The 24,211-nt window shown below is 46.5% G+C and overlaps 1 protein-coding gene across 1 annotated transcript in view; it reads left to right on the top strand.

The window, feature by feature from the left end:
* The first annotated feature begins 3,813 nt into the window (after nt 1–3,813).
* The window catches only part of CCDC6 (coiled-coil domain containing 6), a 112,443-nt gene continuing 92,045 nt past the window's right edge, over nt 3,814–24,211 (top strand). Inside the window, exon 1 of the mRNA XM_055425668.2 lies at nt 3,814–4,944. Within this exon, the coding sequence (XP_055281643.1) occupies nt 4,636–4,944 (309 nt within the window). The 5' untranslated portion in view covers nt 3,814–4,635. The remainder of the gene's footprint in view (nt 4,945–24,211) is intronic.

The raw sequence follows: 24,211 nt of genomic DNA, 5'->3' as shown, positions 1-24,211 counted from the left end.
TCTAGAATTCTCTTGCTTTTTCTATGATCTGATGCATATTGGGGATTTGATCCTGGTTCCTCTGCCTTTTCTAAATCTGTCTTGAACATCTGGAAGTTCTTGATTCACATATAGTTGAAGCTTAGCTTGAAGGATTTTGAGCATTATATTGCTAGCATGTGAAATGAACCTAACTGTACAGTAGTTTGAACATTCTTTGGCATTGCCTTTCTTTGGGATTGGAATGAAAACTGACCTTTTCCAGTCCTGTGGCTACCTCTGAGTTTTCCAAATTTGCTGGCATATTGAGTGTAACTGTATCATCTTTTAGGATTTGAAATAGCTCAACTGGAATTCCATCACCTCCACTAGCTTTGTTGATAGTAATGCTTCCTAAGGCCCACTTGACTTCACACTCCAGAATGTCTGGCTATATGTGAGTGACCACACCACTGTAGTTATCTGGGTCATTAAGACACTTTTGTACAGTTCTTCTGTTTATTCTTGCCACCTCTTCTTCACCTAAGAAGGCTTTCTTATCTCTCCTTACTATTCTTTGGAACTCTACATTCAGATGGTATATCTTTCCCTTTCTCCTTTGCCTTTTGCTTCCCTTCTTTTCTCAGCTATTTGTAAGCCCTCCTCAGACAACCATTTCGCCTTTTTGCATTTCTTTTTCTTTAAGATGTCATTTCTTCTTTTTGGTCACTGCATCCTATACAACGTTACAAACCTCTGTCCATAGTTCTTCAGGCACTCTATCTATCAGATCTAATCCCTTGAATCTATTTGTCACCACTGTATAATTATAAGGGATTTGGTTTATGTCATACTTGAATGGCCTCATGGTTTTCCCTACTTTCTTCAATTTAAATCTGAATTTTCCAGTAAGGAGTTCATGATCTGAGCCACAGTCAGCTCCTGGGCTTGTTTTTGCTTATTGTATAGAGTTTCTCCATGTTTGGCTGTAAAGAATATTATCAATCTGATTTCAGTATTGACCATTTGGTGATGTCCATGTTAGAGTTGTTTCTTGTGTTGTTGGAAGAGGGTCTTTGCTATGAACAGTGTGTTCTCTTGGCAAAACTTTGTTAGCCTTTGCCCTGCTTCATCTTGTATTCCAAGGCCAAACTTGCCTGTTACTCCAGTTGTCTCTACTATTGGTTACCTTTCAAGAAATAATAGCACCACAGTGGCACAGTCTATGATTCTATCCAAATTCAGGCACTCTGTGAAAGCCAGGTCATATGTGGCTCACTCTAATTATTATTATTTTTTGATATGTAAGAGGTAGATTTATTTTGAGAGAAACACATTCTACAGACAGATTGTCAGCTGTCTCAGAAGGCAATGGGCCACTCCAGTTCTTTTTAAAACTGTATTGATGGGTTCTGGGGACTTCTTTGGTGGTCCAGTGGCTGGGACTCCATGTTTGATCCCTGGAAGGGGAACTAGATCTCGAAGGCCACCTAGACCTGCTGCAGCCAAATAAATTAGAAAAAAAACAACAACAACTGTAATGATAGGTTCTGCAACCACCAAGTCTATTCAGTGCTTGAGTGAAATCACTTGTGTCTAATACTAATGTAATATATACAGCAATTTATTGTTAGCCATTAAAAATTAAACAAAAATCACCAGTGATTTATATCTATATTTTAACTTCATTATTATTTTTTTTAATTTAAAATTTTATTTTTTAGGCTGGACTAGGATTTTGCTGCAGCATGCAGATTCTTTGTTGCAGTGCGGAGACTCAATTGCATGTGGGATCTTAGTTCCCTGACTAAGGCTGGAACCCGCAGCCCCTGCACTGGAAGGTGGATTCTTAACCACTAGACCACCAGGGAAGTCCCTTAACTTTATTATTGAACATTCCAAGGCCACAGAGTAAATCAGCTGAATAAATGGCATTAGACAAAGAGACGTTGTACCTTGCAATTAGACTATATGTAGTCTTTTTCTTTGTTGTTATATCTTTGCAGCTTGCATTTTGGACAAAGGTAAATCTTGTTATTCCTCCAATGGAACTGATGGTCTGTATTTGTTTCTTCTTCCTCCATACTACCATTTATTCTTCTGATTCATTTCCCCGGGAAAGCTGAGAAGAAGTTTTATAATGATATTATTGGTTTTGTAACTAGTGTTTTCATTGTAATCCTATTACTGAACCAATGTTGTGATAAATGGTCTGTTTATAAGGGGAACCACTTTTACAAGAAGTAGAAAATTAGACATGCTTCTGCTTTGCAATAACAATAAAAACCACAGTGAAAAAATATTCTCCAGTTTATTTCCATCTGTATCAGCAGGGAAGCTTTAGAAGATGACTTTCTCCCTAAGGCCTTCTAAACACAGTTACTGCCTGTGAGTATCATGTCAAAATGCAGTTTTCCTTCAAATCCAATTCAAAACCAATCCATTTACAGTAACCATGGGCCCTTTAAGAAAGTCAAGCACTTTAAACCCCACCCCTCTGCCAACTGGTAGCAGTTAAGTCCTCTCTTTGAATGCAGTTGGTGATAAAGCTAAGAGAAAAGGCAACTTGTCTCCTGAGTGTTTCTAAGTAAGCTCTAGAGGTGGAAGCTTTAAGATACTATGGGATAGGGAACAGTGGAAACTTGTGAAGAATGGAAGCCAGACTGGCTCTTAAAAGATTCTATCACAGTGCTGGATAAAGTGGAAAGAATGTTAAGTCTGGGTTTCCCCCTGTGGTGTTGCTCCCTGCTAGCTTTACTCCTCCATTTCACCCAGCAAGTGAGTTTTCCAGAAGCTGTTTCCAGTTTAACGAGCTGTTTGTCTCCTCTAGCAGATTCCCCAAAGGAAAAGTCAGGGAGAAGAGCAAGTTTCAGTGAAAATTAAACTGGTCACTTCTAACAGATTTATTTACATTGGCTGAAGGTTTCTGAAGAGCAAAGTCAACCCTTTTGTTGTTGTTCCTGCTACACCAACAGTGACTAATTCAGAAGTCCTTTAAACTAAAAAATAATTAGAAATTTGGGGTTTAATTGTGGTTGGCATTTTGGAGCCGGCTGCCAGAAAGCAGCCATCTTGGTAAAGGATGATGTCATTTGGAACACTTGGAGGTTTCACTTTATTCCTGGGTACCAGTTTTCATTAGCCATTGAATAACAGTAATCATTAGGCTAAATTTAGTTTTAAAGATAATGGAGGAGCTGAAATAAAAATCATTAAAGCCACTCCTTTATCCTTCCTAACACATTACAAACTTTCCCCAAAGTTCAAGGAAAAAACTTCACCCCATTTTCCCTCTATATTTTGTTTCCATATGTTTGTTCTTCTGTTGACTAAGCTTGGGTAATAAAACTAGTCTGGTCGGTTTCATTTTCTGATTTTCATACATAAGTGAAAGCTGTTTTGTGTCAACAGTGTAAAGTGTTAAGAATCATCTCACCTGCTGGGCCAATTTCCTGTAAGCCTTTGTTTGGGAGGGGAGAAGGGGAAATGCAAGTTTTGATTCTGAATTACTTATGCTTTAAAACTAGGACCCCGAATTAGACCACACTAGCGTAATTAATCTGTGTTTAGTTTTGACCTACCTAAGTTTTCTAGGAGTGGGCAAGATGATGGGAAAGAAAATGATGGTTATGTTGCATTCCCACTTAATCATTACTATTTGTATAGCAGAATGCTCTGCCTGCAGTTGCTTTGGAAAACTGGCACTTAAAACAGATATTTTAATCCACAAAAATTGTTTGTCTTTTTTTTCTTTTTGGATTAGATAAATGTTACTGTCTTAATCCTATTGCCCAACAGGTTCTGGCACTGTCTGCAAGATGCAGAGAGAAAAGAAAAAACTTCCACCTTGTTTAGACAATTGAGCGCAGGGTGGTTTACGGGAGTAAAGAGGGCGGTGTGTTTCTTCTGCAGATCTTTTCTTAACGAGGTTAACCTGTGGCTCCCGTCTCGTCGCCCTCCTCCGCTCCTTGCAGGGGAACTTTCTGTTCTGTGAGCGCTATCCGAAGCTTCCCAGGCAAGCTCAAACGAAAAGGGCTGCGTGTCTGTTTGAAACAGACAGAGGGAGACAGGAGCACACACGGTCAGCGGGAGATGGGGCCACGGAGTCGGCGGGGGCTGGATGCCTGAGCCGGGCCGACCTTTCCACGTGTCCCCAGCACCTGCGAGGCTAGCGGGGCGTTAGGTTTCTTTTTCCCAGGAGCGGGCGCGAGCCCGGAAGAGGCTGGGCGGCCGCGGGCTTAGGTCAGGGGGCTGGGAGGCCCTCGCTCGGAACGCGCGCGGCTGGCGCGGAGGCTGGCCCGGCTTTCCCGCCGCGTCCGGCCAGCGCGGCCCCAGCCCGTCGGCGGACGCCAGGAGGGCGGTGGCGGGTGGGTCTCGGAGCTTTCCGCCGGCTTAGCCGAGCGGCCTAGCGAGCGCGCCAGGCCCGGCTGCAGCGAGCCCCAGTGCAATACTGCCCGAGCCCGGGCGGGGTCTCTGTTCTCTGGCAGAGGAGGTCCCTTGGCAGCGGGAAGCTCCCTCTCTTTCTCTCGCCGCCGCTCCGAGTCTGCGCCCTGGTGCCAGGCGCCCAGCTCGGCGCTCCCCTGTGCTCGCCCCGGCGCCCACTCATTCGCAGCCCAGCCTTCGCCGCCGCCGCCTCCCTGCTCCTCCTCCTCCGCGCCTCCCCAGCCCGCCGCGGCCATGGCGGACAGCGCCAGCGAGAGCGACACGGACGGGGCGGGGGGCAACAGCGGTGGCTCGGCCGCCATGCAGTCGTCTTGCTCGTCGACCTCGGGCGGCGGCGGCGGCGGCGGCGGCGGGGGAGGCGGCGGCGGTGGGAAGTCGGGGGGCATTGTCATCTCGCCGTTCCGCCTGGAGGAGCTCACCAACCGCCTGGCCTCGCTGCAGCAGGAGAACAAGGTGCTCAAGATCGAGCTGGAGACCTACAAACTCAAGTGCAAGGCGCTGCAGGAGGAGAACCGCGACCTGCGCAAAGCCAGCGTGACCATCGTGAGTGCCCCCCCGGGGTGTGCCGCGGTGCTGACCTCCGCCCGCCCCTGGGAGATGCTGCTTCCCGACCCGGGGCAGCCCCCGGGCTCCTCCAGGCTTCCGAGGACCTGCGGCGAGCACACTCGCTGCCGAGACCCGCCGACCCCGGAGGGTGGAGGGAGTGGGAGGTGTCCCTTCGGGGCCGCGCGGGTCTGCCCTCCCTGGGGGCCAGGCCCCTCGCGGGGTGCGGGAGGAGGCTGCTGGGACCACCCCCACCCCCCGCGTTCCCTTGTCGCCCCTGGGGGAGGAGGCTCCTCCTGGAGGAGCTGGGAGCTGGCGGCGTGGCTGGGGGGGGGGCGGGGTGGGACTTTTTTCAGTCCTAGTTTGCTTGAGGGGTGCGTCCAGAATGGGGGAGTCCTAGGCTGAGGGAGAGGCTGGAAGCCGGGGCCTGTTCCGGGGGCCTGGCCGGGGGTGCGGGGGGTGTGCAGCTGGGCTGGGCACTTGGTTGGCATAGCTGGATCGCCCGGGGAGGGGGCGGGAGAGAGTGGCCGGGAATCCGGGAAGTGCAGTTTTTCTGGCCAGGATCGAGAGGGAAGGGCGGGTACCGGAGCTGATGCTCCCACCTCCGTTGGAAGTCCTTTCCCTGGGTGGGGGGTGGCGGCGGCCGTGTACTGCTAGGAGAATGCAGCATCTTATACCAGCTTGGACAGAGCAAGGGTATGAAGCCTGGACCGGCTGAAACCAGGGTGAAGGGGATCGACTGACTTCTTCGCCGAGCAAGAGGGAGTTGTTTTTTGTTTTTTGTTTTTTTGCGTGTGTTTGCTTCCTTGGCGGTGGAGTGTCTGTCTGGGGGATATTTTGGTCCGGCGTCTAGATACTTGACGGGAGAACGGGCTGTCTGTTCTGTTTCCACCTGGTCCCCGGAGGCTCCCCCAAAGAGGATAAGATTAGGTGTGTAGGTCTCTCTTCTCGTGTAGCAGGCCTTTAGAAAGGCCACTATTAGCTGTGATGAGGCGAAACATAACTGGGAAAAGTACAGTGTGTGCTCTCACCTATCCCTGCCGGCTAGCCACATCATTAACATGCAGAATCCCCATACAGGCAACCCTGTTGAGATCAAAACAGTTTCCCAGCCAGGAGAAGAGAGGAAAATGTCAAGAAAGCAAGGGAATGAATTGCCATAGCTATTCTACAATAGCTGATTAGGTTGAGCCTTCAGATGGAGAAAAAATCGTGCATTCGGGGATGGATGGAAGATCACAACTCTGCAAAGGAAATGCGGCAAGTTTAGGATGCCCCTGTACCAGAAAAAAGTCTTCAGTGGAGGATGGACTGTGTGTATCCATACCGCCCCCCCCAACCCCCACCCCGTGTTGGCTCCCACTTGAGGACTGGATGGCATTCTGAATTTGCATAGAAAGCAGGTTTTCACCAAAGTTTCTTTGTGATGGGCAGCCTAAATAGAAATTGATTGCTGAAAGATACCCCGCATGCTCTGATCCAGCTCTGGTGAATGGCATTGGAGCAATATTCAGACTGTAAAGTTCTTGAAGTGCCCTTTTGGTAGGATGGGGAGGAATTTGCAGAGGCTGCTACTTCCAAGCCTCTTCTGGAGCCTTCTTGGCTGAGAGAGATGTCTTTGGTGAGTGGAGGTTTGAGATGAGGGGGAAGTTGGTGGAAGCAGCTTATTTAAGATTGAAGTTAGTAAATGAGAGGGTGAGTCTGGTCTCTTGGAGAATATGAACCACTGAAAGTAGTAAAACTTGAATAAAATGGAATCTCTGGCTTCTTGCATACTGTGAGCAATTCAGGCTGTTTTTGTTTGGGAAGGAGGATGGCCTGGTGGAGAGACTATAAAAGGGTTAGCTGTTTGACACTTGACTATATTAAAAGTAGGTCTGTAAATTGTGCACAGACACTTTCATTCCTGGTGTGTAAGATCGCAGGCCACTGAACACTTGGCATGAAGAGTTGTGCGAGGTGGTGGCTTCCTTGGAACTTCCCTCAACTAAAACTGACATCTCATCAAATATGCTTTGTGAAAAGTTCTGCGGCCTCACTGAGTCAAATTTTAAAGTTGTTTTGAATGACAGCCTATAGGTACCAGAAGCCTCTCCATTCTTTAAACTCTGATGAATTTATCAGGGAGATAAATAAAAAGTGCTTGTGGTCTATTGAGTTCCCTAATTCTGGAGGAGATCAATCCTGGATGTTCATTGGAGGGACTGATGCTAAAGCTGAAACTGCAATACTTTGGCCACCTCATGCGACGAGTTGACTCACTGGAAAAGACTCTGATGCTGGGAAAGGTTGGGGGCGGGAGGAGAAGGGGACGACGGAGAATGAGATGGCTGGATGGCATCACCGACTTGATGCACATGAGTTTGAGTGAACTCCGGGAGTTGGTGATGGACAGGGAGGCCTGGCGTGCTGTGATTCATGGGGTCGCGGAGAGTCGGACACGACTGAGCGACTGAACTGAACTGAACTGAACTGAATACTTGGCAGGTGTTACTCAGGCAAATGCAGAGGAGAGATTCCTTTGTTTTGTTGGAGTTGACTGACTTAGGACACAGATTGTGGTGAGTGGGTTTGACCTTTAGGGTTTGTAATTTGGGAGGAAAAATGTGTGACTACATGGAGTAAGTCTGTGGATGTAAGGATTCCATTGAACAACACTGTGCCATAGTTTGTGTTAGGGTTAAGCTGCATGAAATTTGCTGCTAGCAATCCATGAAGTTTGTGAAAAGACTTAAATATTCAGTTAAGTGAAGGCCTTGGTAGATTTCTCACTAATTTTATTTGAAGAGAAGATGGTACCAGAATCCTATATTTGTCTTCATGGCTCTTACTAGTTCCTCTAATTGTGATATTAACTTTAATATTTTTGAGCACAGAAGGTGATTGTGGATGTCTTTTCCTTGAACGTATTCAGCAAGGTACCTTGCTGATTAGCTACACCCTGGGAAGAGAGAGGTGTTGCTTTTTTTTTGGGGGGGGTGTATTTTTAGGTTAGCAGCAAACTTAAGCAGAAGGTATCAGGATTTCCCAAATACTCCCTGCCCTTCCTCCCCTCCTCCATTATCAACATCCCCCACCTGAATGGTACATTTGTTACAACCGATGAACCAACACTGAAGCAACATAATCACCCAAAGTCTACAGGGTTCACTCTTGTTGTACATTCTGTGGGTTTGGGCAAGTGTATAGTGACTTGTAGCGCCATGATAGTGTATAGAGCAGGTCCAGTGCCATACTACTCCCCCGTGCTCAGCCTTTTCATCCCTCACTAACCCCTGGCCACTACCAGTCTTTTTTCTGTCTTCTATCGGTTCAGTTGCTCAGTCATGTCCGACTGTCTGCAACCCCATGGACTGCAGCATGTCAGGCTTCCCTATCCATCACCAACTCCTGAAGCTTGCTCCGATTCATGTCCGTGGAGTCGGTGATGCCATCCAACCATCTCATCCTTTGTCGTCCCCTTCTCCTCCTCCCTTCAGTCTTTCCCAGCATCAGGGTCTTTTCCAGTGAGTCAGTTCTTTGCATCAGGTGAAAGCATAGTTTTACCTTTTCCAGAAAGTCGTATAGTTGGAATCATACAATCGGTAGCCTTTTCAGATGGACTTCTTTCACTTAGTAAGATGCATCTAAGTTTCCTCCCTGGTTTTTCATGGCTAGGTAGCTTATTTCTTTTCTTTTTTGGCTGCATTGAGTCTTTGTTGCAGCACGTACGCTTCTCTAGTTGAGGTGCAGGTTCCCTGACAAAGGATTGAACCCACGTCCTGTGCATTGGAAGGCGGATTTGTAACCATTGGTCCACCAGGGAAGTCCCTCCTTTCTTTTTTATGTCGAATGATATTTCTTTGGCTGTACCACAGCTTACTTATCCATTTTACCTACTGAAGGACTTGGTGACTTCCAAGTTTTGGCAGCTATGAATAAAGCTGCCGTAAACTTCTGTGTGCACATTTTGGGGTAGGCAGAAGGTTTCTGCTCATTTGGGTTAGTAGGGAGGAGCTAATTGTTGGTAGTATGGTGAGAGAGTATTTTCGTTTTGTTAAGAAACTGCCAGACTTTTTGGAGTGACTACCGTTTTGTATGCCCACCCACAGTGATGAGAGTTCCTGTTGCTCCACATCCTTGCTAGCATTTGGGTGTCACCTGTCTTGCATTTTGACCATCCTAGTAGGTGTGTAGTGATATCTCATTGGGCCCTCACTTTTTAAGCCAAATCCAAAGGCCAATAGAAGTTCTTAACCACAAGTCATCTCTGTCTCTTTTGGTGTGTACGCGCTTGTTCTGGTCAAGCTACCCTTTTAATAAAGGACTGGTTTCATGGTCTGTGTTCTCTACATCTGTATGATACAGGTAAACATCATCTGTGGGGAAGAATCAACTGTCCAAGGCCCTTCATCCTGGTCTACAAGTGTCCACTGCCACAGCTTTCCCCTGGTGTGTTTTATTTGGGTTAGTGGTGGAATGGAATGTTTTGAGTGATTATCCAGTTTCTCCCAGTAAATCAGCAGTGGAGCCAGACTGCTGATTATCAATCATAACGTCTTCTTTGGAGTGGAGAAAATAAAACAAAAAGTGCTCAGTTACACTGTTGAGTAGCTTTTAGATGTCAGGCTTGATCTTTCTGACTTGTCCTGTGGGTTAAAATGTAATAGGAGATTATCTGAGTCAACGTAGTGAGAGGAATCCAGGGGTCGTGGTCTCTGAGAAGATGAAATGTAGTTGTGGGCAGTAATTGAATGGCTTCTAAGTTCTGGATAGTTTCTCCAAGTATAAGCAGGGTCTTAGGCCTGGGATGCTAGTTCACCAAGGTGTGTTTTCTGGACCAGCTCAGACCTGTGTTTGGTTTGGAAGTAAGGCCCATGGCAAATTACTCGAATTTAAGTGTCTTTTTCTATCCATAAAATTAGTCTTTCATTATAGAAGTTGAGGGAAACAGAGGAATACAAAGATCTTTTGAAGTTATAGAGGGAAAACATGTTGGTATGGCATTTAGATTAGAAAACTTGGCTATTTTAAATATCAACAGTGTAACAATTTCATTAACCAATAAAAGCCACCATATAGTTAACGTTGTGTATTTCATATTATTTACTCTGGAAGCCCAATACACTATTTTCCATTTCTTAAGATTTTGTCTTGGCAGATTATGAAGCTGTCAGATTAACATTGCCCTTCTAAAAAGGTGTAGTGTGTGATTTTTTTTTTTTCCTTGCTTTAATTTTTTTTTTCCCCCTTAGATTCTAGTGAAAGCACCCAACTTTAGCTGCAACTTTGAGAAAAGTATAACCTCACAGTTCGGTCTGATTATACACAAACCCAGTCTTCTTACAGAGGCTATTCTTAGATTTCTTCTGTGTGTTTCATATAATCTCTTTGTATTTGATTTTTTAAAAAGTCCTACAAAAGTGTAGAGGAGGTTGAGACAGTCTTTTCTAGTGCTTTTGTTTATTTTGCTGAGGATGGGGAATAGTTCAGAGACACACCAGTATCTGGTTTGTGGTGACTCTTGTTCAAGACTAGAGACTCTGGTCTGGAGCAAAAATCTGAAGAAACTGTTCCTTGCTCACGGACTTTCAATGGCTTCTATTGCCCTCTGGCTCCAGGTGAACTTTTTGTGGTTTACCAGGCTCTCTGTGATCTGGCCCCTGCTTGCTTCAGAGACACACCCCTCACATTCTCAAAGCTCTCACTCTGCTCAACTGCCGGCTCCCGAATCTCAGTAGGTTTCTCTGGCTTCTTTCTCTAAGATGTACCTCTTGCCCTTAAATGTCCTTCCCTACCCTTCAACCTGTAAATCCAAATCGACTGTGCTTCCTTCTTCCAGCCTCTTTGCCAGCCACACACTGGGTTAGTTGCCCATTCATGAGACCTTTTCCTCTCCGGGCCCCCAGCATGGTCTCCCCTTTGGGAGCAGAATTTGCCTTGGTCACTTCCATTCTTCGGTGCCTGGCATGCAGTAGACACTCAGGGGTATGCTGGCTGACCTCAGAGGCATTAAGTGATGAGTTGTTTTTGTTTTGTTTTCGCCTGGGCGAGGGAGCCAAGACTCTCCAATCCTTGTGCTGCTCCCTTTAACTGTGTCAGCAGCAACAGTAAACACCATCTTTACCATCCTTGCATGGATGAATGGATACACTGTATACTTGGGGGGACCACCTCAATTAGTGTGTGTCCCAAACCTTTGCCTTCTGGTTGTGGGTGATATTGTAGGCAACCTTGTAGCACATACCTAGTCATTCGTTGATATGTTTGCACCTCGAAAAGGGGACACAGTGTCTTTGGGTTCACTTTTGCAAGGGTTGTTTGAGCAAGGCTTAGGGGAGAAAGTGGCTCTGTTGGTGGGGTTCAGATTTGCCACTTCTGTTTTGTTGATGGTGACAGGTCACTCCAGGCATTCCTCATAACCTTATTTGATGTTGAAATGCTCCATCGCTGCTTCTGGAAAACAACTTGTGGGCCATCATGGGGAGGAAGTATCAGTGCAAATAGCAGGCACCTGAAGCTCCAATGGGGGCAGCATCTGCAAACAGGATGGCGAGATTTGTTGAATCCTGGTGGATTTCCACGTGTGGCTTGCAGAGTAGATTTTGGGGGGGTTGATAGTGTCACACAATGTGTACTTGCATTCTTGTTTTCTTCTTCCTCAAATCATGCATTGCAGCATTTACTCCTAGAAATGCTAATCTAAGCCTTTAGATTCATACAGCCAGGTTGAGTAAGGAGTAAGGTCACCTTCTTTGTTCCCTCGTGTACTTTGTCCCTCAGTGGGTAGGTGTAGCTTTTTGTTTTCAATCACAGGCAGTTAGTTGCTTTTATTAATAGATGGATTGAATGATCGTCAGAGCTGGTGATCACAGGTTCAGGGTGTTCCTGCTCAGTGGTGGTTGAAATTTTCCTGACAGGGAAACGAATGCTCTGGAAAGTATTTCTAATAGTCAGGATCTTGGAAAGGTATTAACTTGCAGGCTCTTTCTACCTTCCCAAGGCTATCAGATTTTCTTACCTTTCATGCTTGTCAAGCCCACAGCTGTGGATTGTATCCCAGTGCTCCAACTCATAAACTGCAAATGTCACTTTGTGTAGGTGTTCTCTTTTAGGGAGAACTAGCAAAGGATTAATAGTTTGATGGTTATTAAGAATGAATTCACCCCCTTATTATTCATCCCTAGATGTGAGGCACTGGGTGCGGATTAGTGCTTAAAATTCATTTTCATACTCACTTGTTTAACTCTGGGAATTTTTCACCTCTAAAGTAAGGCACAGAATGGTGTGTCATAAATACAGCCCTCAACAGGCAGGATTCAACCTACAAGTACTTGGAAACTGCCTACTGGGTGCCAGATACTCCAAAATACCCAGAAGGAATGTAAGGGCTTCTCCAGCAGGATTGCACTTGACTGGTGTTCAGCTTGGCCCTGGCTGGTTGCGGCAGGGAATTCAGAGCAGAGAGAACTGGCCTTCCCTCTCCAGCACTTTGCAGCCCAGAGAGTTGTGAGGTGCGGAAATAACCAACATACAAGTGGAAGCCAGAAAGGCTGTCCAGGCTGACTGGTGCCAAGGTTCCAGGGAGGGCTGGCTTACCTTCCACCTTCCAAAGTAAAGTTCATCTCTTTTGGTGAATACCTTGAAGGGAAACAATGTGTCATATTCACTCACAGTTTAATTAGCTTAGAGTTTATTTTGTAAGGCAGCAATGGAGAGAACTGTTGCTCAATTTGTCTGTGTCCAGGTGGCACTGGAAAGGCTTTTTGTTTGTTTTTAATTTTCTTTTAATGTGGTGATGATTGAAAAGAAATGTCAGTGATGTTTTTAATTTCATAATTTACATCTGCCCATAGACAGAAATTATCCAAGTGGTTTTTTTCATCTATTCCTATTACACTCTGGGGCCCACCCACTTTCCTTACACAGACATTATTGGATGGACTAAATTTCTTAAATCTTTAATGGAAACTGTGACAACAAAGACTTCTTAAGGTTAAAATGGATTAGAGATACTAGTTTATGGGCAGTTGCAAACTCGGGTTTTATAAAAAAGCAGTGTTGATGGATGGGATAATCTTGCACGCATCTGTTCCAGATCAGACCAACCTCCATGGATGCCAGGTGTGTGTCCTGAGTGAGCGGGTTAACACCCTCCAGGGCATCTCGGGCCACTTGGGATCAGATGAGGCCATTCGGTACTGAGAAGCAGAGCTGGGATATTCAGCCAGACAGAAGTAGCTCATAATTCAAAAAAGTTTTCCATAGAAGGAAAGAAGAAAGTGAAAGAATGAAAACAGCATGGACTAAGGGTGAGCTAAGGAAAGTTCTTAGAAATCTAGTACCTTCATTAAACCCTTCATGTGTTTATTTCACTAGTGAGTAGAGTCTTGGGCAGTCAAGGATTTTGAGATTGAGTTAGAAGAGCTAAAATAGTCCTGAGAGAAAAATTATTTGGTGTTTTAATTATAGAAAGAGCTTCTCAACTTATGAAATTATTTGGATGTAAACAATGTTTTTTTTTTTATTTTTCAGTTATCTTAATACACTAACTCAAGTAATAACTTATTCTATTGAGATTTTTTTGTTTGGGGTTTTTTTTTGGTTCTTCACTAGGCAGGCCTTAATTTATCTAAACAAAGACATTTGCTATGAGTCAAAACATTGTGTCTCTGCTTCGTTTAGTAACCTCTGATTATAGAAACAAAAATTTGAGAGAAAAAAAAATAGGCTAGATTATTTTAATGTCTTTGTTAACCAAAGAGTACAATTTTAAGTGTACATGCTATAAAGTAGCAGTTTGGAATTCTTTGGGTCCAAGTAACTACCTGGTGAGGTGCCATGTCTTTTGATAAGCGTTATTAGCTATTTCACATCATTTTAAACCTTGAGTGCATGTAGCTTATTATTTTGAAGTACTGACGATACTATGACATTTTTTTGGTTGTAATATATACACAATATAAGTGTTGCCCCTTGAACCGTTTTTAAGTGTACGATTACATTTACAGTGTTGTGCTGCCATCACCACTGTCCATTTCCAGAACTTTTTCAACATCCCAAGAAGAAACTGTTTACATTAAACAGTAACTCTTCATTTCCCTCCTACCTCCAGCCCCTGGTAACCTCTATTTCAAGTTACTTTAAACTTTTTTTTTTTTTTTAATTTTTAAAAAATGGAGTCTGGTGTGCAAAAGCAGCTAGCTGCTTTTTCTTGTCTTAGTGTTGAAGTTGTGAATTAGGACCTAAAGCTTTATTTAAAATGCTGTTGATATCTTGCTCCAACTTCAGTTTTTATTGCCTCCTGGCTAATCCGTATCTGGTTCTTTTTGGTCATTCAGCAAACATATGGCACCCTATCTCTAGGCTCCACACCATAGGTCTGAATCTGCTCTCAGAGTGGGCACCCAGATGTGGAGAACTGGGGAGGGACTAATGCACAGGGAAAGCTTGTCTTCTGGGAAAGAAAAAGGATTTAGCCCTAGCACCTTGTAGATGATGTTTGCCATTAAAAAAAAAAAACACTTATGTTCAATTTCCTTGATAGCATTTCAGATAAACCATACTTTAAGAAAGTCTGAAAAAGAAAAAAAATGCTTGAAATTCTTCCTTATCAGCATTGAACTACTTGCAAGTAGTTTTATGTTGCTATGACAACTGCTTCTGTTTACCCAGTGCTTATTATGGCGTGGGTACTGTTGGGAGGGGTTTACTTATATCCTGATTTAATCCGCACCACTGATGTGTAGCCTTACAGATTTGCAAATTTACACCCAGAGACGTTCTCCAACTTGCCTGAGGACCTGTGGCTAGAATTGGAACTCTGACCTGAGTTTAAGCACAAGGCTACCCATAAACAAATTTATGAACAGTTGTGTCTTTATCCTGTTGGGGGCGTTTTCCTCTTAGTTGGGTTCCCACACTGCTGTGTTCCTTCATTTAGAGTAGTCAGGGCTGCCCCGTTACCGCCACACATTCCCAGGATGCCAGCCCAGGCCTCAGGGAGTGTTTCCAGGGTTGCAAACTCTCTGCTTGGAAAAGAAACAACGATAAAGAGGGCGCCTTCAGTGCGTAGGGTGTGCAGACTTTCTGGCTGACTGGCCTCCAGTGTTGGGCCTGGGTCTGTTGCACCCCTCAGCCTGTCTCCTGTTACCGCAGAGTGTGCCACTTCTGTTCATAGCTCTGCCATCGGGGCCCCCTCCTCCACTCTCCTGCCTCATCCCCGGCTGGAACCAGTCTCTTTATACTTAAGTTATAACCTCTCCTTAAAAATAGTCTGACGAGCGCAAGAGGAGTGGATTTTTTTCCGCCACTGTATTGATCACCCACTGTATGCCAGGCAGTGCGCCACGGATAGCAGCTGCGAGGAGAGCTGGTGGAGGGCCCCTGACTCAGGCCGGGAGAGGGACCACAGCCACGGAGGGCTCTCTCCCTCTCTCAGGAGGTGTTGTGGAAGTGAGAACCTGACAGATGAAGTTCATCTAGGTGCGGGCGGGAGTGGTGGAAGGAGGAGGCATTTCGTCAGTGTGGGGAAAGAAAGGAAAGTGGGGGGTGGTGAGCAGGGCCTGGCTGCCTCTGTTCTTGGGTCCCGTCTGGGGGCTGATGACAGAAACAGGCAGGGAGGGGGAAACAGTTGGAACGTTTCTGGATGTTCCTAATCTGCTCTGGCTGCTTAGTGGAGACATTTGTGTTTTCCTTCTAAACTACTGGGAGACAGGTACTGTGTTATTTGTCATGTATAAGATGATCTGTCTTATCCCATGGTAATAACAGCTAGGTATTTTGGTCTCACTCTGGGCCTGGCATGGTTCTAAAACACCTTACGTTCAGGGCCTCACTTGAGTCTCACTGCAACCCCTTTGCTTCCTCTGTGTCCCAGATGAAGAAACAAGGTGGAACTGCCTCGGTGTCCTGGTGAAGGGTGCAATGGGTGGCAGGACAGTGATTTGAGCCAGGTAGTCTGTGATGGTAGCTTGACCATCATATAAAACCCTGCCATTTGAAGCATCTTTTGCCTTTTTCCACAGTCTTAGCACAGCCACTGCTCAGTAAAGTTCATGGAATTTATTTGGGGAATGTCCAGGTTTACTTTGGATAAACTTGCTAATGGAGTATAACATAAAATAAGGCAGGGGTCCCCAACTTCTCAGCCATGGACCAGTACGGCAGCAGCATTAGATTAGAAATACAGTGCACAATAAATGTAATACGCTTGAATCATCCCCAGACCAACACCCCACCACCCACCCCAGCCCTTTGGAAAAATTGTCTTCCACGAAACCAGTCCCTGGTGCCTAAAAGGTTGGGGACCACTGCAATAAAGTCTCCAAGCTTTGAATGCACAAACTTATGCAAAAGTGCTCAGTGAATTTACCTGTAAATTCACCAGTGCAAATCACTACCACACTTAAGATGCATGCGAGTATCAGCACCCCCAACACCCCCCAAAGTTCCCTTGTACTCTGTTCCACTCACCACACCCCCACAGTGACTTGTTCTTACTTCTAACTCTGTGGATTAGTTTTTTGCTTCTTTTTGAACTTTATAGTAAGTAGCTTTATACAGAATGTATGTTGTATCCGTGCAGATTCTCTGATTTCACATCTTAGTTCCTACATTGACTAACATTAGCATCCGTGTTGCCTGTGGCAGTGGTCCTTTGCTGCAGCTGTGCAGTATTCCACTGTGGAATTGCGTTTCATTTAGCTTTGCCCCTTGCGTAGCCCCACCTCCTTCCCTAGTGCTGATCACTGGACGTTGGGAGGCAGCACGGGCCCAATAGAATGTGGCTTCCAGTTAGTTGAGGTTCTAGCTACATTGCTAGTTCATTATGCTGCCCTCAGAGCCTTTGAGCCTCCATGGACTTACCTGGTAAAACCATAGTCTCTAGGGTTAATACCAGTCTTGCTTCCACCCACTGTCATTACGAGGATCGGATGAAACAGTGCATGTCAAAGTATTTTGATAATTTGTGAATTATTCTTGTAGAAAATGATATTAAAATAATTTGTAAACACCCACCCCACACATGTAACATACATACTTTCTCTTGTTCTCCAAAATGTGCTTCAGAATCAAAGGTGTTCTTGATAACCCTGTTTATATGTAATACGATGGTGCAAAAAAAGTCTGAATTGCTGAGAGGGGCGATCTCTCTGAAGACCTCAGCCTGGGGAGCTCTGCAGTCTGACTTCTCAGGGCCTGTGTTTTTCTGGTGCTTGGGGATGCCTGGGAGCTGGGCCGATTTCCTAGGGTTTGGTGAATCAGGATAAAACCGCCCTGTGTGGCTGTGCATAAGTGATGAGAGGCAATCGAGTTTCCTAAAAGATCCATTTTTTCTTATAGGCCAGTTGTCGGGCTCTTTCCATTATTTCATGAAAAAAGACCCATTGTGCACCTTTGCCCAGTTTTCTGCCTTTAGTGCCGTGGGCAGCAGGCAGACAGCCTGCTTCTCTGTCGTGTGACTTTTGACCCTTTTCCATGGGGGTGTGGGTTCCAGAGGGTGGACTTTGATGGCTGAGACACGCGTTCCACTCCTGCTTAGCGGCTGCTCTGAAGCACAGAAAAAAAGCGCAACGGGACTCTTTGAAGCTGCCCGACTGTGCAGGCTTGCGGTGCCCTTGTGCTGGAGGGACTGCCTGTCTGGGAGCCCAGGGCGGGTCTGTGGAGGTCTGCGGTGGGACTGGTTTTCTGGCTGTCGCCTCTGGCTATCTCTGTAGCTGTAGCAACGGCAGCCTAGGGGTTTCATGAAGGTTGAAGGAACGTGCTTTTCACCAGGGGGACTGTTGGGTTGGGTTTTAGTGCCCTGGTGTGAAGGCGTTGGTTGTGATGAGAGGGGGCAAGAAGACAGTAGGTGTATTTCAGGAAGTCATAAACAAGTTGAAGTAAGCCTTCTGGGAGCCAGGAGTGCCCTTCCCCCCTCCTCACCTGTCTGCTTCAGCCAAGGTTGCTGGAGTCTCTTGGTTTCTCCCTGCCTCCTTCCCAGACCCCTTGGGGGGCCTGCCTGTCAGAGTCTTTCAGGTTGAAGGAGATCAGCATTGATGACTTTGAATCCCTGGTTTGTGTGGTTCTTTCTTGGCCCCGTGCCTTGCAGTTCTGGGTCCTTGGAACCCGATGGGGGATGTGAAGAGGCACCCTGAATCCACCTGCCAGCCCACACGTGGAAGCCAGTAGGCTGCGCTGCTTCTCATAAACCTGATGCGTTCTTGTTCTCAAATTCCCGTGGGTTCCACTGCTCCCCCTTTTTTGTTCTTCAGCTTTAAGGTGATGTGTTGTAGATTAGCATTCGCCATAAGGCTGTCTGTGTGAATCATCCCTTTTTTCCTTTCATTCATTAACTCTTTTCTATTTTTCTACACCGGGGTTCTTGGAGACAGCTTGGTATAATGAAGACTCAGAAACCAGGTAGGGTTTCCACATTCAGCAAAAATACAAGATGAGGAGCCATGTTTAAATTTCAGGTAAATGATGAGTAGTTTCTTAGGGTATATGTGTTCCCACTGTGGAACATATATGTACTAAATGGAATATGTATGTACTAAAACAATTATATGTAGTATTTCCCTGAAATGCAAACTTAACTGGGTGTCTTGATTTTTGTTTTGTTTTGTTTTGCTCTGCCTTCTGGCATGATGTTAGTTTCCCAACCAGGGATGGAACCTGACCCTCCTGCATTGGAAGTATACAGTCTTAACCACTGGACTGCAAGGGAAGTTCCTGGGCATCTTGTATTTCACCTAGAAATCCTGAAACCCTCAGATTTAGAAAAAAAATCTCAGTTCTGCTCCTGCCTCCCTCTGTGATCACATGGCATCTTACCTGACCTCTCAGCCACCATGTCTTCTCTCAGAAGGGCTCACGGTCTCTTAGCACTCAGGTTTGAGGGATAATACCAGTTTCACGATGAGGCTCATGAAAGCCCTCAGGACATGTTCAGTATCTTCCTTTCCTGCCTTTATGCAGTGACGGTGGGTTTGCTTCTTGCCTGCCTGCCTTTTCCTCCTCTCCTCCCCTGTGAAGCCAACCCACTGCCCTCTCCTTTAGTGTGGCCGGTTTTTTGTTTTTTGGCTGTGCCGCTGGCATGCAGGATCCTAGTTCTCTGACCAGGGATGAAACCCATGCCCCCTGCAGTGGAAGTGCAGGGCCTGAACCACTGGACTACCTAGTGTGGCTTTTCGGGTCTTCTCAGGATATCACCTCCTCTCCTTCCTCAAGCAGCTCTGAATTCGCTTTCACTTTTTCTGCCCTTCCTCTACCAGCTTCTGCTTTTCTTTTTCCCTGGAAACCGACTTTGACTATATGCCTCAAGTAGCTCCCTTTATTTGGCCGCATGTTACCAACGCTCTTGTTCAGTTTCTCCTTTCCTTGAGCCTACCGTGACTCAGGGAGAATGGGACCCTTTGGCCTCACTGGGGCTCCAGGCAGCACTCACATATCCTTTCAGGTCCTTGGTTTTCTCCTCGGTTTGCTGAGACGGCTTGTTGAGAATTCAGGGGTTGCAGGCTGGCAGGCTGCCTTTGGCCCATAGGTGAGTGGTTTGGCTTCAGATTTTGAAAAGCCCTTGGAAAGAGAGGTCTTAGGGAAGGAAAGGCACGGATGCTCTCGCCTGCCTTGGGCAGACCTCCCTGTCAGCTTCCCAGGCTGATTCATTTTGTTCCCTAATGGCACTTGGGTTTGAGACTGCTGACCTCTGCTGCAGATAATGACTGATGCAGCCAGCATGCAGTCCTTCGCTGAGCTCTTGAAACAAAGCCACAGGGCACAGTTGGTGCAAATTTACAGATTGGGAGAGCAGAGGTAGAGAGAACTTACCTTGCCAGAGTCATTGGATTGGCAGCCCTTGTTCTGAACCACTGTGTTGTATTTCTGTGACCAGGTGCAGCTGTGAGGGTCTATGAAATTCCTTGCAGGAGTTCAGAGTAGACTAGAGCAGAGTTTGCTTGTCTTTTAGGTTCATAATCTCCAGTCCTTGCCCTCGATTCTATATTCTTGGGTAGTGAATCCTTAGATTCTGTTTCCTCTCAAGGATCATTCTTGTTCTTCATTTCCTGAAAGCCGGGTTCACGTCTTAGTGGGTGCTGAGCCACAAGACAAAGCCAAGCAGTGATCCACAGAAGGAAGGATTTATTTGTAGCAAGTAAGGAGAACACCTGGGATCTTCCCCAAAGCAGCAACTCCCCAGTAGCAAAACTGGGGAAGTTTTAAGCTCAGGGTACATATATATTCAGGGCTTCCCAGGTGGCTCAGAAGGTAAAGAATCTTATCTGCCTGCCAATGCAGGAGACCCAGGTTCGATCCCTGGGTCAGGAAGATCCCCTGAAGGAGGAAATGGCAACCCACTACAGTATTCTTGCCTGAAAAATCCAATGGACAGTGTAGCCTGGCAGGCTATGGTCCATGGGGCTGCAAAGAACCAGACACAACTTAGCGGCTAAATAACAGCAACATTTATACTTGTGAAGGGGCTGGGGCAGAGGATTCAGTGTAGAATTGGGGCAAAGTTTAATAAGAGTCTAAGCTTTAGTTGATTGAAGTTGTGAGGGTCAGAAAAGGTCAACTTCATCACTGCATCTTCCACTGGGTTGAGGCCTTTGTTCTTGCAGAACTCAAAGATCAGATTGTAATATATACCCCTGGAGGAGGAACTGGGATTCTGTATATCGCTGGATTGTTGTTTCTTGACTGTTTTTCCTTTGTTCCTGCTTCCCTCACTTCCCTTAAGATCTTTAATTACTGAGACCTGTTCAAGTAAGGTACTATGTATGGCCAGGCTTAGGTCACAGAGTGGCTTAAGCCAACAATGGCTTCTTTTCTGTCATGAACGTCATTTGCTGGTTGTCTTTCTCCAGGAACCCCCTACTCTATCTGCATATACTGTAAAGATGTTTCCAAGAGTTTTCTCTTCCTGTGCCTGGCGTCTTTATAGATGATTAGGTATCCTTGGCATTCACTTAAGTAAGTTTAGTTTTGGGGCACCTACTAAGTGCCAGCTATATGCTTGAGTTGTCCGTTGAGGAGCAAGGCAGGGTATAAAATAGTGGGTGAGTGCCCTGCTCTGGGCGGAGGACATCCAAAGCCCAAGAAGACTTTGTGATGGAGCTCAGAGGCTGCTGGGAGACGGGTGAGAAGGTGATGACCGGTAGCGTGGTTGAAGAAAGATGGAACCCATTTAGGGTTCACACAGGAAAATAGACCCTGTAGAGCAGGAGGGAGAGAATTCAATCTAGGGAGTTGGTTATCCTACTGGTAGCATCGCTGAGAATAGAGCTCACCAGGAGGTACAGTGAGACAGCCCAGGGGATTGGAGCAGCAGGACACCACTCCTCTGGAGCACAAAGGGTGGAGGTGGTGTTATCAGAGCCCAGGGCAGGGGTCACTCAGAGAGAGAGCTGGAACCACGAGGGCCTTGAGACCGGAATGCTGCCCAAGGTGGGGAGAAGAAGGGAAGAAGGGAGAAATTCCCCTACCCTCCCTCCTTCCAACCTCCAGCCTCTTGCCTGTGCTTTTCATTGGCTGAATTTGGCTGGAAGCCTGGAAGTCTCTGACCTGAGGGAGCGGGGAAATGAAGCCCACAGAGGTTTCCCCCATCCCTTGCCGAGCAGGACAAGGGCAGTGCGGGACTCTTGGGTCAGATCAACGCAGGACCGGCTCAGCAGAAATGAAAAAGTACAATGATGACGGTCGATCGGGGTGGTTGCTGAACGCTTCACAGATGACAGGATGTTGGAGGACTTGGAGGTTTTCATTCCCTCTGGAGGAGGTGAGGGAGCGAAGGGCATTCCAGGAAGGAGGACCTGCATGGATCAAGGCCCGGCAGCCAGAATCGCAGGCTCCGCTTGTAGCATCGCAGGCGGCTCCGAGTGGCTGCAGGGGTGCCTGTGGTCTTGTTCCTGTCCCTCTTTCTTCTGCCTCAGAAGCCACTTTCCCAGAGTGCTTTCTTTCGTCCATGTTTTCATTTATGTCTGATGTGATTTTGACACAGGGAAAACCTGGGTAGGCAGCTTTGCACCATGAATATCCTCAGGACACACTGCCTCGTTCACAGAACACACGTGCTTTCACAGTGCTCACGCCTGGGGAGCTTCACAAGTCCCAGACAGCAGCAGTTCAGGGCCGATGAGAGTTACCTCTGATGCCTGGGACCCATCACGCCCCTAGGGCTCTGATGAAAATGCAGATGCTTGGGAGGAAACAGAGCTGTTCGTGTTAGTGACTTTCAGTGACTTGTCTCCGGGCCCTGGATGGCTGGCACTCAGTCATGCTGTTAGAGTATGTTTCTCGCATCCCCCTGCTGTGAAATTCATTTTTTATGATGATAGAGGATATTGTTGAAACTTTCTTTATTATGTAAAATTTCCAGCATGCACAAAAGTGGAGTGAACGTACAAACCACCCAGCTTCACCGGTGACCATCACAGTTAGTCTTCAAGTGGTCTCACCCGGAGATAGTTGCATTCACATCTCTGATAAGGGTTTTATAACCACCGCACCATTATCTCATTTATTAAAAAAAAATGTAGTATTTCCAGTGTAGTACATTTATGTTTGGAAAGTCAACAGCAGAGAATTTTCTGGAAATCAGATGTGTTATCCTTGCTTCCCCTGTGCTTTGAAGCTTTGCCCCCGTGACCCGAAGCTGTTGGCCCCAGATGGAAATCTCTTTCTCTGTAGAGTGCTGACTGCAGGCTCTGGGACCTTTTACCTGCTGCCCTGTTTCTCGGTACAAGCATCTCAGTCATGCTGTCGCTGCCTCTCCTCAGGAAGGTATGTGGACCGGCTTCCCACACGGGAGTATGAGTCTCAGGTCATCCACCATCCTTGCGTATGCAGGGTGAGAATCTTGGCATGCATTTGCGGCTCTGCTGCAGGAAAATCTCACAGTCTTCCCTGGAAACTTTGAGCTGGGAAGCGTCCACCGAGCGTATTGTGAGGAATCGTGCTGTACATAGCAAGGTGGGCTGGCATCGAGGGCTTCTGGAAAGTCTGGCGCAGTGTCAGGTGTGAGGCCACTCAGGGTTCGAAAGCACCAGACAGGAAGCCGTGGGCAGCGTGTGCAGGCAGATGGCTTCTGGACAGGTAGAAAATGAGCATCCTGGTGCAGAATCTCCAGCTAGAAATCTGCAGCTTTTGCAGCATCTACAGAATGGTTCCAACTCAAGTTATTTCTCTGGACTCTCACAGCAAAGTCTCTTCAATGGGAGTCTCACCTGAAAAACAAAGGACCTGGGGCTCAGGGGAAACTGAAATTCCTGGCCAGGGAGGAGTGCTGGTGAGTGGAGCAGTGGGATTGCAAGGTAGTGGCCTGACTCCCAGGCAGAGGTGCTTTCCGTTTGGTCAGCTCTTCATCGGAAAAGGGGAAAAAAAGGGATCTGTTCGTTCAGCACTTAGAAACAAGGGGAACTGAGTGGATCTTTGACAGTAATTTGTGAAGGAGAGTGAGGTGACTAGCAGCGAGTGTTCTTTTACCAAAAGTTACCCAAGTACTTGCCAGATCTCTTGCCAGCTAGGACCAGTCCATGTGGGTAATGAAGCCTCAGTGGGGGTTGGGGCGGGATGGCCAGGCCCTTCAGGTATGTGAGTCTAGGAAAAGAAAGAGTGGGCAGTCCCAGCTGTTGACATCCAAGGGATGATCCGGATTATTTGACTCTGCTCTTACGTCAGCTAGTGGGCCACTGACTTGGGGGGCTTGGGCCTCTGGTTACTTTCAGAGCCATTGCCCTTTGTGGGAATCATTTGACCTCTGCAGGCAATAGCCTTTCACCTTTCATTGTGTGATTCCCAGACTTTGCTCTCCAGATAAGTCACCTGGAGAACTTCACACATCCTGATACCTGGTGTCACATCCTTCAAAGTCTGGGGATCAGAGCCAGGTGTTATTTTTGTTGTTGTTGTTGTTTAAGGTTCCTTGGTAAGTTCAAAGTTGCTTTGGACCCAGCAATAAAATCTGAAGTATACATTTGTGAGTATATATTAATCTCATCTGAGGCTTGATGGAAAAAAAACACGTGTATGTGCACTCAGTTTTGTCCAACTCTTCTTGGCCCTATGGACTGTGGCCTGCTAGGCTCCTCTGTCCATGGAATTCTCCAGGCAAGAATACTGGAGTGGGTTGCCATTTCCTACTTCAGGGGATCTTCCTGACCCAGGGATTGAACTTGCATCTCTTATGTCTCTGGCATTGGCAGGCAGATTGTTTACCACTAGCACCACCTGGGAAGCCCTGAGAAAAAAATACTGCCCCTTTAAACAGTTCTTTTGTGGTTTTTTCCCTATTGGTTATTTTTTCTCA

This window comes from Moschus berezovskii, chromosome 12 (genome assembly GCF_049115385.1).
Source record: "Moschus berezovskii isolate FMDL1 chromosome 12, NW_MosBer_1.0, whole genome shotgun sequence".
Classification (NCBI taxonomy): Eukaryota; Metazoa; Chordata; class Mammalia; order Artiodactyla; family Moschidae; genus Moschus; species Moschus berezovskii.
The sequence above is the reverse complement of the archived record's forward strand: the minus strand, read 5'-3'. Positions and strand labels throughout refer to the sequence as shown.